The sequence below is a fragment of the Glycine soja genome, chromosome 17, assembly GCF_004193775.1.
Source record: "Glycine soja cultivar W05 chromosome 17, ASM419377v2, whole genome shotgun sequence".
Lineage (NCBI taxonomy): Eukaryota > Viridiplantae > Streptophyta > Magnoliopsida > Fabales > Fabaceae > Glycine > Glycine soja.
Genome location: NC_041018.1, coordinates 5971206 through 5983979, shown reverse-complemented (window position 1 = coordinate 5983979; position 12774 = coordinate 5971206). Strand labels below are relative to the sequence as shown.

Here is a 12774-nt window from a genome sequence, read left to right as displayed (position 1 = left end):
AGGTGCTCTTTTATAGGTGTTTTTTGTGTTATAGTCTAATGAAAACATGTAAGTGTAATACATCACCAATGAAGATATAACGTGCCATAACCGTTACACTTGTTTTTATGAAAAAACAACACTAAAGTACCTATCACAAGATAGTTTTGTCCTAATACTCACTTTTACGTTCACTCTACTTTTCAAATATCCCCTCTTCTCTTCTCTTCAACTTCAGTAGAAAGTTTTCTCAGGATTTCAAACCAAACTAGAGAAAGAAAGAGATCCCAGAATCAAGCACAAGGAAGAATCATAAATAAATACACAATGGGCGTGCAAAGTTGTGGCACTCAACACCAACATAATGGTGTTAGCATAAGAGTTATCACATATCCAGATAATTCAAATTCAAAGCAGAAATGTTACATCATTAACGACTAACAGGCTAAAAGCTCAACACACTCCAGTGAAATCTGTCTCATTCTTCAATTCTCAATGGCACCAAAGGAAAACAGTAAAATACAGGAAACACCATTAACAACATTGGCTAAAAAAAATCCAAGCCACAAACAGTTGCAGTTTCACAAAGGCCAAGGCTTAAGACCAAAACTATATAACACAATTATATGTACGTAGAAGTTGAATACACAACAAGGCTTAAGTAACTCAACAAGTTGTGCTTACTTCCGCGGCTGTGGCATCTCTAGGAGAATCAAGAGATATCACAGTTTCAAATGCACCAACTAGAGCCTTGACCTTGCTCTTCCTTAGCTCAGCAAGCATACTTGCGGTCTCTTCAATCACATTATTATACAAACGAGGGTTCTGTTTCTTCCCTTCCACGTTTTGATGCCTCAAAACCACTTTCTCATCAGATCCTGATTTTGAAGCCTCTATCTTGCTTCTATCCCCACCAACCTTTCTCCCAACAATTCTCCTATTACTTTCTTCCACAGTTTGGAGTTTGGCCACAACTTTCTCTGATTTGGTGTTAGAAGCATTTACCTCACCATCACCACCAACTTTATTATCCACAATGGTCTTTTTTCTTGCACTATTTATGTCTCTCCTCATGTCATCGCCAAGAATGCGTGCCGGCCTGAATTTGAGTCTCCTTGGAACGTCGTTGCTCTGAGGCTGAAGTTCAATCACTTTTCCTCTCCTGAAATTCAATTTCCGAGCTGCAAGAACAGATTTATTTGCTGCACCAACTTTTGTGCTTACTTTTGGCCTGATTTTGTACCCCATCTTCACATTCTCACCTTCATGATCATGTCCTCTTTTGTTGGACTTAGAAGCAGCATTATTTTGTTTACGAAGGGAAGAGTTGGAAGTGGAAACATATGATGATACCGATAGCGGTCGTGAAACACTACGCATATTTACCTTCCCTTTGTTCCCAGCCACAGATCCAAGGCCCTTCCTTGAAGATGCAGACAATGCAGACTTGCCAGTTTTCTCATTGGTATGCTTCAAGCTTTTGTTCCCTGATGATGAAGGTGAGGGTGAAGACAACTTACTTGCACCACAAGCCACAGTAGGGTCCTCAGATGAATTTTCTGAGGCTGGCTCTGTGACATGCAAGATATTGTCACTGCTAGCTAGTTCAGGTTTGATTTCAACATTTTCATGAGGTTTCAGAGAGGACTCTCTTGCCATGTTCTTTAAACTCTTGGAGCTTAAGCTTTGAGGTTTCTTGACATTGTGTTTTGGGGACAAGGGAAGACTTGGTGGAGTTGGTTTTTCCTTGCCTCCAGTGAAAGATGTCTTTTTCTGTTTGCTTGAATTGATTTTACTTTCAGTTTCCTTTCTGCTGCTTGAATCAGAAGGACTCTTATTTTTTACCATTTCCCTTTTTGCTTGACTCTTGGAAGATTCCTTCACTGGGAGAGATGGCTCAGACTGTGCTTGCATTAGGTCACTGTTGTTATTTTCCGAGGAAACATGTGTTTCTTCAAAAGGTGGTGAGTTTATCTCTGACGTGACTGTTTTTTTATATGTTACTTGCTTGGTGTCAACAGGAATATTGGCCTTTTCAATTTTTGAAGTTTGAGAAGGCTTTGAACTGCTTTCTGATTTCTCTGTCCCTTCCAAAGAAGTCACATTCTCTTGTGGAACTTTGGTTTTCCTTTCCTTTTTTGTAACCCTTCTCTGTGTTGGACTCCATGGTTTGGCTTCAACTTCATGTGGGATGCCATATTTGCAAAGATCATGGCAGGAACTTTTTCGAGCACTAAGATAACGCGATAGAATCTTTGGTGGAACTTTTGTGATGGTCAATCTCTCATTAGGATTTGCTTTGTCGTCAACAACTTCTGGCTCAATTTTCTCAGACTTTAACTGATTAACAGTACTTTCCTCAGCCATCACTTTGATCAAGGACGAAGCAACAATTTCAGAGACCCCTGCAATAGATAAGAATCCTTTGAGATGTGGAGGGAAGGGGAGTAAATGCTGGTCAAAGCAACATGAAATGTGTACAACTTTTTTCCCCAATCTAGGTTATCTTGACACATACACTACTTGTTCAGCGACATGAAAACATTTCAAAGAGGAGAATTAAACACTTGAATGTGCAAATACCATGCCTAGCATCCAACAAGAATGAGATCCACAGGATAAAGCTTTGAATGAAGGGTTACTAATCATGTAGAATGAATGGACATAATTAAAATCTTTGCAATATGGTGCATTACTTCACACAAGAAAAGAGGTATTACTGTATTAGTAGCTTCCTATCATTAGATTTAGTATAGAAAAACAGGGGCAGATAAACTCTATTATGTTACTAAGATAATGACATTGGTTGGCTCATTTTGTAAAGTGCTCGAGATTGAGTGAATTCATGAAACAAACAATGAAGTGACACACCTTGAAGGATTTGGTCAACAACTTCGATTTTAAAGGGAAGAAAAATCTAGGGGTGCTACAAAAGCAGGACCATAGATCACAAATTGATTCAGATTTCAGACCAAAAGTAAAACAGCATAACAGAACCGTGTGGATAGAGAAAACAAGGAAAACAGAAATTAAATTAGAAACCGAACAAAATTATCTCACAGAGACCCATTAAACCCAATTAATTCTCCCTTAACCGCCATGGTTACGATCTGATCACAGGAATGAATACATTAAACCCAATTAATTCTCCCTTAACAACCATGGTTACGATCTGATCACAGGAATGAATAATATTATAATCCCTTGAAACGTCGGATCCTATATGACATATTCAAGATTTATCATCATCATCATCAGACCACGTATCCTTAACAAGATGGCCTTTGTCATGGATCATCATGGCATTCATTTAACGAGGAAAACAGAAGAAAGAAAAAAATAAAACAGACACCCTAACACAACCATAGGTAAAATTGTGAACAGAAAACAAGTGTCAAAGCATACAAAAGAGGATGCATGGTTGTTGCATTTGCATACCTTGTTTTAATAATCTCTGTGATAATTCTTAAAAGGAAAGCATGCAGGAAAGAACCTAACAAAGGAATAGTTTGAGAAATTCTGAGTCAGGAATGGTTGGATGCAAACTCAAAAGGGGTGGTTTTTTTGTTTTTGTTGTATGAGCTAGGTGGCGTTTCCTGCGAACAAAAGCGCGTTTATTTGTTGCAAGAAAGTAACCTTCCAGAGAGAAAAAGAGAGTCCCACCACAAGGAATAACACTCTGTCAAGCAAACCACCCTAACCATGCAATATCATCATTGCATCGTCACATTGGACCAGCCATGGAAGAAGGCACGTCAACATCCATCACCTTTACACATATCCTTACCCTTTCATTTCTATTCAAAACACTGCATTAAACGCATCCAAGTACATATATTACTCCATCTATATCGTTCATTTATTTATTTATAAATGCCATTAAAGTCATCTTTTGATAACTATTTATGTCCATATAGTTTCGCTCAAATGTTATGATTCATAAACAAGACGTTACAACATTTTTTTTACTTCTTATTTTTCTATATCATTCTATTTGCGTACGTGCAAGTTCTACCCGTACCACTCAATCTCATGCATTGCATATATACACTTTTCTGGTGTTCTTTGTAATGATGGTATATGTGCAGAATAACGTACGTTACTATATTCACAGTAGTTTTTTTTTTTTTTATGACAAATGCAAGCTCTAACATTCAAACCTCACCTAATGATCGACTGATCTACACAAGCGATTTTGTAAATAAATTTATAATATTTGATCAGATCTTAATTGTATTAATATTAAATCTTGCATTATAATTAAAAGCCAACATATTAAATTGTGAACAAGACATGACAACAATTATTTTTAATATTCTGTTAGCTATTTCCCATCATCTATAACATGCAGCGTGTGTTTATTAGTTATATACTCCACTTAGTGTTGTAACGGAAACTATCAAACTTAAGTTAAATTCCATTTTTAGACGTACGAGGTGGAAAGAAAAAATAAAAAGAGAAAAAGTTATAAAAAAAATGATAAATAATGCAATAAAAAACACTGCTCGTAATATATCAAGAATTATAAGCATCTAAGTAAATTATATATTTTAAAAAAAAATTACAATAGTAAAAGTAAATTATTAAATTAAAAAGTAAAAACAATAAAATTACTGTTGATAATATATCAAAAACTAAAAATTATATACAATTACTTTATTTAAATAAAATAATAAATACACAACAGTATCTTTCAATATCGTTATTCGTATCCGTAATCAAATTGCGATAATCTCAAAAAGTTTCTTTAATAATAATAACCTTACTTGTTTATATCCAGGGGCAAATTCAAGGGGAGTAAGTGGGTCTTGGTCCTCCCCTTCTTTAGGGCCCTTCGTGTATACATGGAAAACAAAATTAAAATTTAAAAAATTATAAGAATTTTTTTTTAGTTGATATAATATTATTTTTTTAATAGTAGATCATATATATATGTCTAATTTTATATAAAAAATTAATAATAAGTATTTTTTTAAAATTTATTGTTTATTAAATTTATTAAACAGTAAATATTTAAAATTACAAAGAATGAAGTGATAAATAGAATAGCCTCTGTACTGTCTTGGAGTGGTGTTTTTTACCCTCTTAATCACATTGTGCTTCTGCATGTAAGAAAGGTAAATATTTTACACGCCCTTCAGAGTTCTCTAAAAAAAAAAGAAAGAGCATGACCGGTTGTTCATGTTTCTCTTCTACTTGGAGCACATGTGTTTTATAAGCACACTTTTCCATACACGATTGCAATCTCTGTCTTCTACCACCACGTATATGATTCATCCATCCATCCCTATCAAACCATGATTTCCGAGACAAAGCGGTCGAAGAATGTATGTGTAATTGGAGCTGGACCATCAGGGCTAGTAGCAGCGAGGGAGCTGAGAAGAGAAGGTCACTAGGTGGTTGTGTTGGAGTAGAACCATGATATTGGTGATCAATGGTTATATGACCCAAATGTACAAGAGGAGGATCCTTTGGGAACAAACCCTTGGCTAAAGGTGCATAGCAGCATCTATGAATCTTTAAGGCTCATGTCTTCCAAGAGAGGTCATGGACTTCACTGATTTCCCTTTCTTAGTCAAGAAAGGAAGAGACGCTAGAAGGTTTCCTAGCCATAGAGAGAGAGCTCTTTCTCTACCTTAAGGACTTTTGTGAATGGTTTAAGCTGAGAGACATGATCAAGTTCAACACAAAGGTGTATTATGTGGGACCCTTAAATTATGGAGTCTCTGGTGAGGATTTGAAATGGGTTGTTAGAAGCAAAGAGAAAAAGAATCAGGAGGAGGTTGAACAAGTGTTTGACGCAGTGGTTGTGGCAACTGGCCATTACTCTAAGCCTAGAATATTGCCCTGCATTCAAGGTAAGTGAACGTTCACTTGTCTGTGCATTTTCTCACCAAAAGAAAAGAAAAAGAAATGCACTGATCCCAGGGTCGGCACAAAGGGTGAGTGAGGCCTAAAAGTAAAATTTTTATGAGTAATATTTTACTTTAAATGAGATCAATATTCAGGAGGTTGTTTTTGCTAATATAGGCAGACTTTTTGCTAACATCCGAAACCTTTTTCTAACATACGAGACCTTTTTACTTCTTAAAAAATAATGGTAAATTTTTTTTGTTAGTAAGCTTAAAACTTGAATTTTAGTTTCTTTACTCTTTGATTGATCCTAATTGATCCATATATTTCATGCAAATGAAAAGGATATATATATATATATATATATATATATATATATATATATATATATATATATATTTCATTTTCAAGCTCATGTATAGTAAACTAATTTAATTCCCGTGGTTGATGCTCAGGAATGGACACATGGAGAAGAAAACAAATGCACAGTCACATTTAAAGGTCTCCAGAGCCATTCCGCGGGGAGGTATATAAGTGATGGCTATAGATGTTCTGTGGAAGATTAAGAGCGCAAGTTTATATGCATCGTAGCTAAAAAGAGAGAAATGTTGTTTAGCTTTCTTATTTTGAAATGTTGTCCCTTTTTAACATTAAATAAACTCACCTCAAACCTTAATGATTATTAGAAGTTTTTTGCAGATAGTGGTGGTCGTTGGAAATTCTTATATATAGTGGACAAGAAATATCGATGGAGGTTGTGAAATATATTCGCCAGCTTGATTATATATCCTTATATATATGTGTGTGTGATTTAATGGGTTAATTTGAGTAGGACTATTTTTTAGTTGAAGTTTGATCTACACATCAATATTATAATATTACTAATAGTTAATGTGTTTAGCAGCTTACATGTATTCAAGGGAATAATTGGTTTGAAAATTCAATCTTATAGATAAGTTTATTGACGGCACCCGAGCTATAGAAAAAGGAGTATTCTAGACTCTTTTGAAGTTATATAGAGACAGACAAAGGAGTGAAGAAATCAGCATTCTAAAAATAAAAAAGACATGCTTTTGTATGTATGTGTATAGTAACCCACCAATGGCCCTCGCCCTCTAGAAGAGTCATTTTTGCATCCCATCTAATTAGTTGGGTAAGAGAAGTCCAAAGTCTATCCCAGAAAATAGTGAAACTTAAATAATCCGCATTGCGTTTGATCAATAAGACTATTCTGTTAACTGGTAGAAGGAAAAAATTCAACTTTCTATAATTTTATTAGTAGTTGACTTATTTAACTAGCAGTTTATTACATGTATAAAGGGAATGGATTTGAAAATTCAAACAATCAATAGACAATTTATTAACCGCAAGAGCTACGATACTCCAATTTATTATTAGTGAACTTATAAAAAAAAAAAAAAAAGAGGAAATAAAGTAAAAAATAGGAGAGACAAAATTATAATCATTAATAAAAATAAAAACTAAATCCATCATACATAGTGCGACTTTGGCTAGCTAATGGCTACCAAATTAAAATGATAAATATTATTAGTTGGATCTCATCTAATTAAAGTAGCAAGTACAAGTGATTTCCAACCTCATTGTTTAAATATATACTAGTATTTTGCTTTAAGAAAGCAGAGATACATGTCATGAGGGTATACAACCATTGAAGATCAGTGCGCATATCTCTGTAATTTTTTTTATCTGTTTATACTCTGTAACAACAATACATGTCAGGGTAAACAGCACCTGAATTTTATTTATCAAGTCAAGCATGACTTTTATTTGACCTCTTCATCTAGTATGTATCATCCCCACGTCCGGGAAGCTGTGATTAATGCGGTACAACAAAACCGATTAGAATTAGTTAATAAAATTTCGAAGAAAAAGCATGTTAGTACATATAACCTACACTAATAATAATACTGATATAAATAAAACAAAAATATTGAATACAAAAATGACCATTGCAGACACACACGCTCACCTGCTTGAGAAAGAACCCAATTGTAATCCGCACCAACGTGCCAAACAAAATGACCACCCAAATTATTTGTCTTGGCATAAGCAACCTTTGCAGACACACTCTGCACGTCATCATAACCAATCCATGTTGTCCCAGAAGAGCAATAATCAGAGACCACAGTTGAATTGAACGTACACGCTGCTCTATTCTGGCTTACAAACTCCCTTATCTGACTGTACCCCATGGACCCATCACCACCAAAGGCCGAACCATTAGCTCTATCAAACAATCCACGGTTATTAGAATTCAACAAACGCCATGCATAGCCATAAAAGGGCACACCCAGCACCAGTTTACTCGCAGGCATACCGGATCCAATCCAATCTCTGATCCCCATGTCACCACTAACCCGATTAGCTGCTGGATGGTTAAGAGCATATAAAGCAGCTGGTGGTGCTGTGAAATTGGGGTACCAATTTGGTCCATAGAAATCATAAGCCATCACATTCACAAAGTCAAAGGCGTTAATTACATCCTGAATTGTGTAATTCAATGAGTAATAATTGGAAGAGTAAAAAACTGCTCCTACTAAGAGCAAAATTTGCTTCCCTGAGTTTCTAGCCTCGTTGACCAAAGCTGTTCTCCACTCTCTGATGAGGAAACCGTAGTTTGTCATGTCTGTAGAAGTTGATGGATACTCCCAATCCATGTCGAGGCCGTGGAAGTTGTTCGATCGGGCTAGTTGTATCGATGAATCGATGAATGTTTTCCGGCGACCGGCTTGGCTCGCCATGGCGGAGAATGTTGATGGATTGGAAGCACCACCTCCTATGGATAAGAGGGTTTTGACTGAAGGGTTCTTTTTCTGAACGGTTTGGGTGAAGGTTGAGAACTGAGGTGCGTTTGAGGAGGAAATGGTGACTTGGTAAGTAGAGGCGTTCAAGTCGGCGAAGGCACAGAAGAGATGGGTGTAAAGCGTGGAGTTGATGTCTGACACTGCAAAACTGCTGCCGGGGAACCAGTACCCTCCTTTGATTTTTTGTGCAGTGGATACATGGAAATTATGAAAGATGAAAAGGAGAATGGAAATGAGGAATGAAAAACTTTTTGAGTAAGCCATTGGCATTATATATATTGTAGTAAAGAAGATTAATTATGTTTTCTTCTCTGGGTGTGAAGTATTTGGGTGTTCTGGTTAGCCATATTTATAGTTTAATTTTGCATGTTATTAATCAATGCATTCCACACTTGCACCACTTACGTACGCTGCATGCAATTGAAATAAAGTGGCATTTACAGAGAGGTCCAGAAGTTGATCAAACGCTAGCTGTTGGTAGTAGCCAAAGAAAATATAGTTCCAATGATCTTACTATCGATCAGAATACACGTGCAGCTTCAGATTGATACTTTGCAACATTTTTCTTAACCGTGGCATTGAAGTTGCTGACTAAAGAAATGACCTGGAGGATTGGTAAACAGAGAATGGTCCAGATTTTAGGTGTGGGCGTACGTGTCCATGCCAGAAGCCTTAGAACTTGGATGATTATTTTTCTTATCGGTTACTGTAAAATCTTTGACCAAAGATTTACGACAGGAAGAACTTTTAATTTAATATTTCACTTTATGAAATTATATATCTTTTAACATAATTAATCTCAAATACAGTTATAAATGTTGTTAACAATACTTTAAAATTAATTAATGTGTATATTTTAAAAAATGAAATAATTTATTACTTTTAATAGAGTAATAATTTCTTTTATTTGCATTCTTGAAAAAGAGGGAATAAAGAAGAAGACGAAATGTCTGACTCTTTGTTACCTAAAATGAATGTCTTGACTTTTTCATCTGGTATATATGTTATGTATGAGAAGTTGTATTAATTGTATTGTGGCGAATTTTAATTTGACGAGAATAAGTGAGTGGCAGTTGAACGGGATTAAGTTACAAGGAAGAATAATGTACCATTTCTACTTTGGCGTGCTGGGGGATTTGGGTCTATGGGGAGGGAAAAGGCGTGTTTGAAATAATGGCCTTATTTTATACTAGGAGAAAGAGAGGCATTATTATATTCTAATTCTAATACATTAATGTGAGCATTTTAATTTTTTTAATCATTGATATAAAATATTTATCAATTTAAAATGTTTTTTTTTATCTGTAAGAAGTGTAAATATTCTAATTCTAATACATTAATGTATCTTGTTTATTTTTTATTTTTTTAATTACTTCTATCATAGTTACTCTTGTTTTTTTTAATATTTTTATTAACTTTAATCCTTTTTAATTTCCCTCATTAGTGATATGTTTCTTGGTATAATTTTTATTAAGTTATACTTTCTCCTGTCTTAAGTATAAAGAACAAAAATTTATAATTTTTTTTAAAATATAAGCGAATCACAATTATCTTTTTATTTAATAAGAATATCTCAAAAATATTCTTTATTTAATAAGGTCTAAGACTTTTATTTATATTTGATATCAAATTTTAATAAAAAAAATAATTTACAAAAATATTTTTTTAATTAAAAATAACATAATTTAATAAAATTAACTATTTTCCTTAATAAATACATTTTTTCATAACGAAAACAGGAAGGAGTACATGTGAACCAGCATCATAAATATTCTCCATACAAAGAGGCAAAGACATTAACGTATTCTGTTTATTATTTATTTGATTCCAAAAGGTAAATTATAATTAAAGATGCTCTTTCGTTCTTTTTTAATTGTTGGACTTTTTAAAAAAATATATTTATATTTATTTTTTATTTACAAAGTTTAATATTACATTAAATATTCTTTTATCAATTATTTCTCTCGTAATATCTAATTAATTTAAGCATGCATTTTTATTGTAAAGTTGAAAGAAAAGGAAGTAAAATAAGAAATTATATAATTATTTTATTATAATAAAAAAACTATTATATTTCTTGGTTTCTACGTAATAATCTTAAAAGACAATTAAAAATGAACGAAAGTAATAATTCTCTATGACTATATTTTCTACAAAATAAAATAAAAATGGAAAGTGACATAATAGAAAAAATAGAAAACATAAATAATACATCATTCGTCCCTAAAATAAGTATTTTATTTATATAAAAAAAAAGTTGTCTAACATGTGTCATATTAATTTTTCAATGTATCAATTATTTTTTCACTAATTAATACACCTAATAAGTTTATATTTAATTTTTCAATAATACTATTGTCTTTCCTCCATAACTATTAATAAATGTAATTACTTCATAAATTTTCAAAAATGTAACTGCCACAACTACTTTTTTAAAAAATTAAAATTTCAACTAATATATTTAATAAGATTAATTTTGTAAAATTATTATTTATTTAATTAATTTTTTAAAATTATTATTTATTTATTTATGTAAAATAACTTAAAATGACACTAAATAATGTACAATTTTAATAGATAGTTTTGAGAACAGTTGGAGGATATAATAGTCTAATAAAAGAGAAGAACAAAACTATTTATCAAAAAAGATATGTGAAACTTTCATTCCAATATATAAGATATTTTCAATTAATTCATCTCTTTAAGAAAATAATTAATTTAATTAATTATATTAAATTTATCAATAATTTATACTGGTCTTTCAAAATTATTATTTATTTATCCTTCCACATAATTAATTAATATGATTTCTGTTTAATCCTAATAAGAGAGTATGTGACTAATTAAAGGTATTATAAAAAATAAATTAATACACCAAGTAATTAGAAGCGGATATTATAAAAAGGAACAAAAATGCATAAAGAATTATATATATATATATATATATATATATATATATATATATATATATATATATGAAAGAAGACACTGGTATTACTTTTGTATAATTGTATAGATAAATTTGATTTTTACAAATAAATCAAGATCCTCACTATTATAACACTTACTAAAATTTAAGTTATTTTTTAAGGATTAATATAATATTTTTTTCAGTTCTTCTCCATTTAAGATTTAAATGAAAAAATAAACATTGTTTTAAATTTTGAAAATTGTTTAAATCGTTTTGTTTTTTTCAAATTTTCAATTTCTCCTTTTTTTTACAAACAGTTTCAAAACTTCTCTCTTCATGAAAGGTTTGTCCGTGCCCATGTGTTCGCGCGCCTAGCATTTCTTCTTCCAACATCCTACCCAGTCATTGTGTGAGCCCGAACTCAACCTCTCTCGCTCTTCAATGGCCGCTTCCTCTATTCGAGTCGTCGTCGTCGTCGGTGATGTGGTAAAGTATCTTCTTCCCACTGTCGTTACCGTTCCAATTTACACTTCACTTGTTTGCTAATTTTGGAACGATTCCCGTTATCTAATTTTGGGGGTTTTCTGAAGCATGATTACTGGAACCCTGAACAAGATTCGAAAGCACTCGAGCTCTTGCAGGTACTTTTTCTCCATTCTGCCTATTTCCACTTTTGATGAAAAAGCTTATGCATGTGTTAATTGATTATATTCTGCTGCCAACCCGCGTGCCTTTTGATTCAATCCTCGGTGCGGTAGGGTTGTGTGGTCTATGTTCCCTTTCATATTCCCTAACCCCAAAATGTATACATTGTACGTGTTAACCCTGAATAAAAAAATTATGATAATTATAATAAATGATAGATTTATAGTTCAAATAATAATTTTGGTTACCCCACCAGGGGGGGGGGGTGCGGGCGGGGGACTGAGGCTGTTAGTTTTCATGGGGTGGTAGAAAATCTTGCCTTGTTGTGAAATACAAATTCCATTTCTATTACTGCAGAGGAAAATGATTGTTTCTTATATGTCATTACTATTTTGGCCTTGGACCTTTTTTTAGAAATTTTATTATGCTGAGCTGAAGTATTCAGGGATTCTTACTCCCAATTCCCAAACCCCTTAAACACAAATACTTAATAGTAGGTTATGATTAGTGGGGCCAATTATATATTATCCTGCTAAAAAGTAGGTGAATATGTTGCTGGAG

General features: G+C 33.0%; 2 protein-coding genes and 1 pseudogene across 2 annotated transcripts; 1 reads left to right on the top strand and 2 right to left on the bottom strand.

The window, feature by feature from the left end:
- Positions 1 to 272: 272 nt before the first annotated feature.
- LOC114392059 lies at positions 273 to 3680 on the bottom strand. The gene is made up of 2 exons (XM_028353096.1): positions 3418 to 3680; positions 273 to 2384 (listed from the first exon to the last, which is right to left on the bottom strand). Exon 2 carries the CDS (start codon positions 2344 to 2346, stop codon positions 646 to 648), a length of 1701 nt encoding a protein of 566 aa, XP_028208897.1. The 5' UTR covers positions 2347 to 2384; positions 3418 to 3680; the 3' UTR covers positions 273 to 645.
- A 1571-nt stretch (positions 3681 to 5251) lies between these two features.
- On the top strand, positions 5252 to 6655 carry LOC114393512 (annotated as a pseudogene).
- A 619-nt stretch (positions 6656 to 7274) lies between these two features.
- LOC114392794 (class V chitinase-like) lies at positions 7275 to 8989 on the bottom strand. Its single transcript, XM_028354020.1, has 2 exons — positions 7823 to 8989; positions 7275 to 7663 (listed from the first exon to the last, which is right to left on the bottom strand). The coding sequence occupies exons 1-2, from the start codon at positions 8925 to 8927 to the stop codon at positions 7644 to 7646; spliced, it is 1125 nt and encodes a 374-aa protein (XP_028209821.1). The 5' UTR covers positions 8928 to 8989; the 3' UTR covers positions 7275 to 7643.
- Between the last annotated feature and the right edge of the window lie 3785 nt (positions 8990 to 12774).

Bases quoted from the DNA above. Each gene is read 5' to 3' on its own strand.
- LOC114392059 (XM_028353096.1), bottom strand. From the start codon at position 2,346: ATGGCTGAGGAAAGTACTGTTAATCAGTTAAAGTCTGAGAAAATTGAG.
- LOC114392794 (XM_028354020.1), bottom strand. From the start codon at position 8,927: ATGCCAATGGCTTACTCAAAAAGTTTTTCATTCCTCATTTCCATTCTC. The intron at 7,664-7,822 runs GTGAGCGTGTGT...CATTAATCACAG, and splicing joins TTGGGTTCTTTCTCAAGCAG to CTTCCCGGACGTGGGGATGA.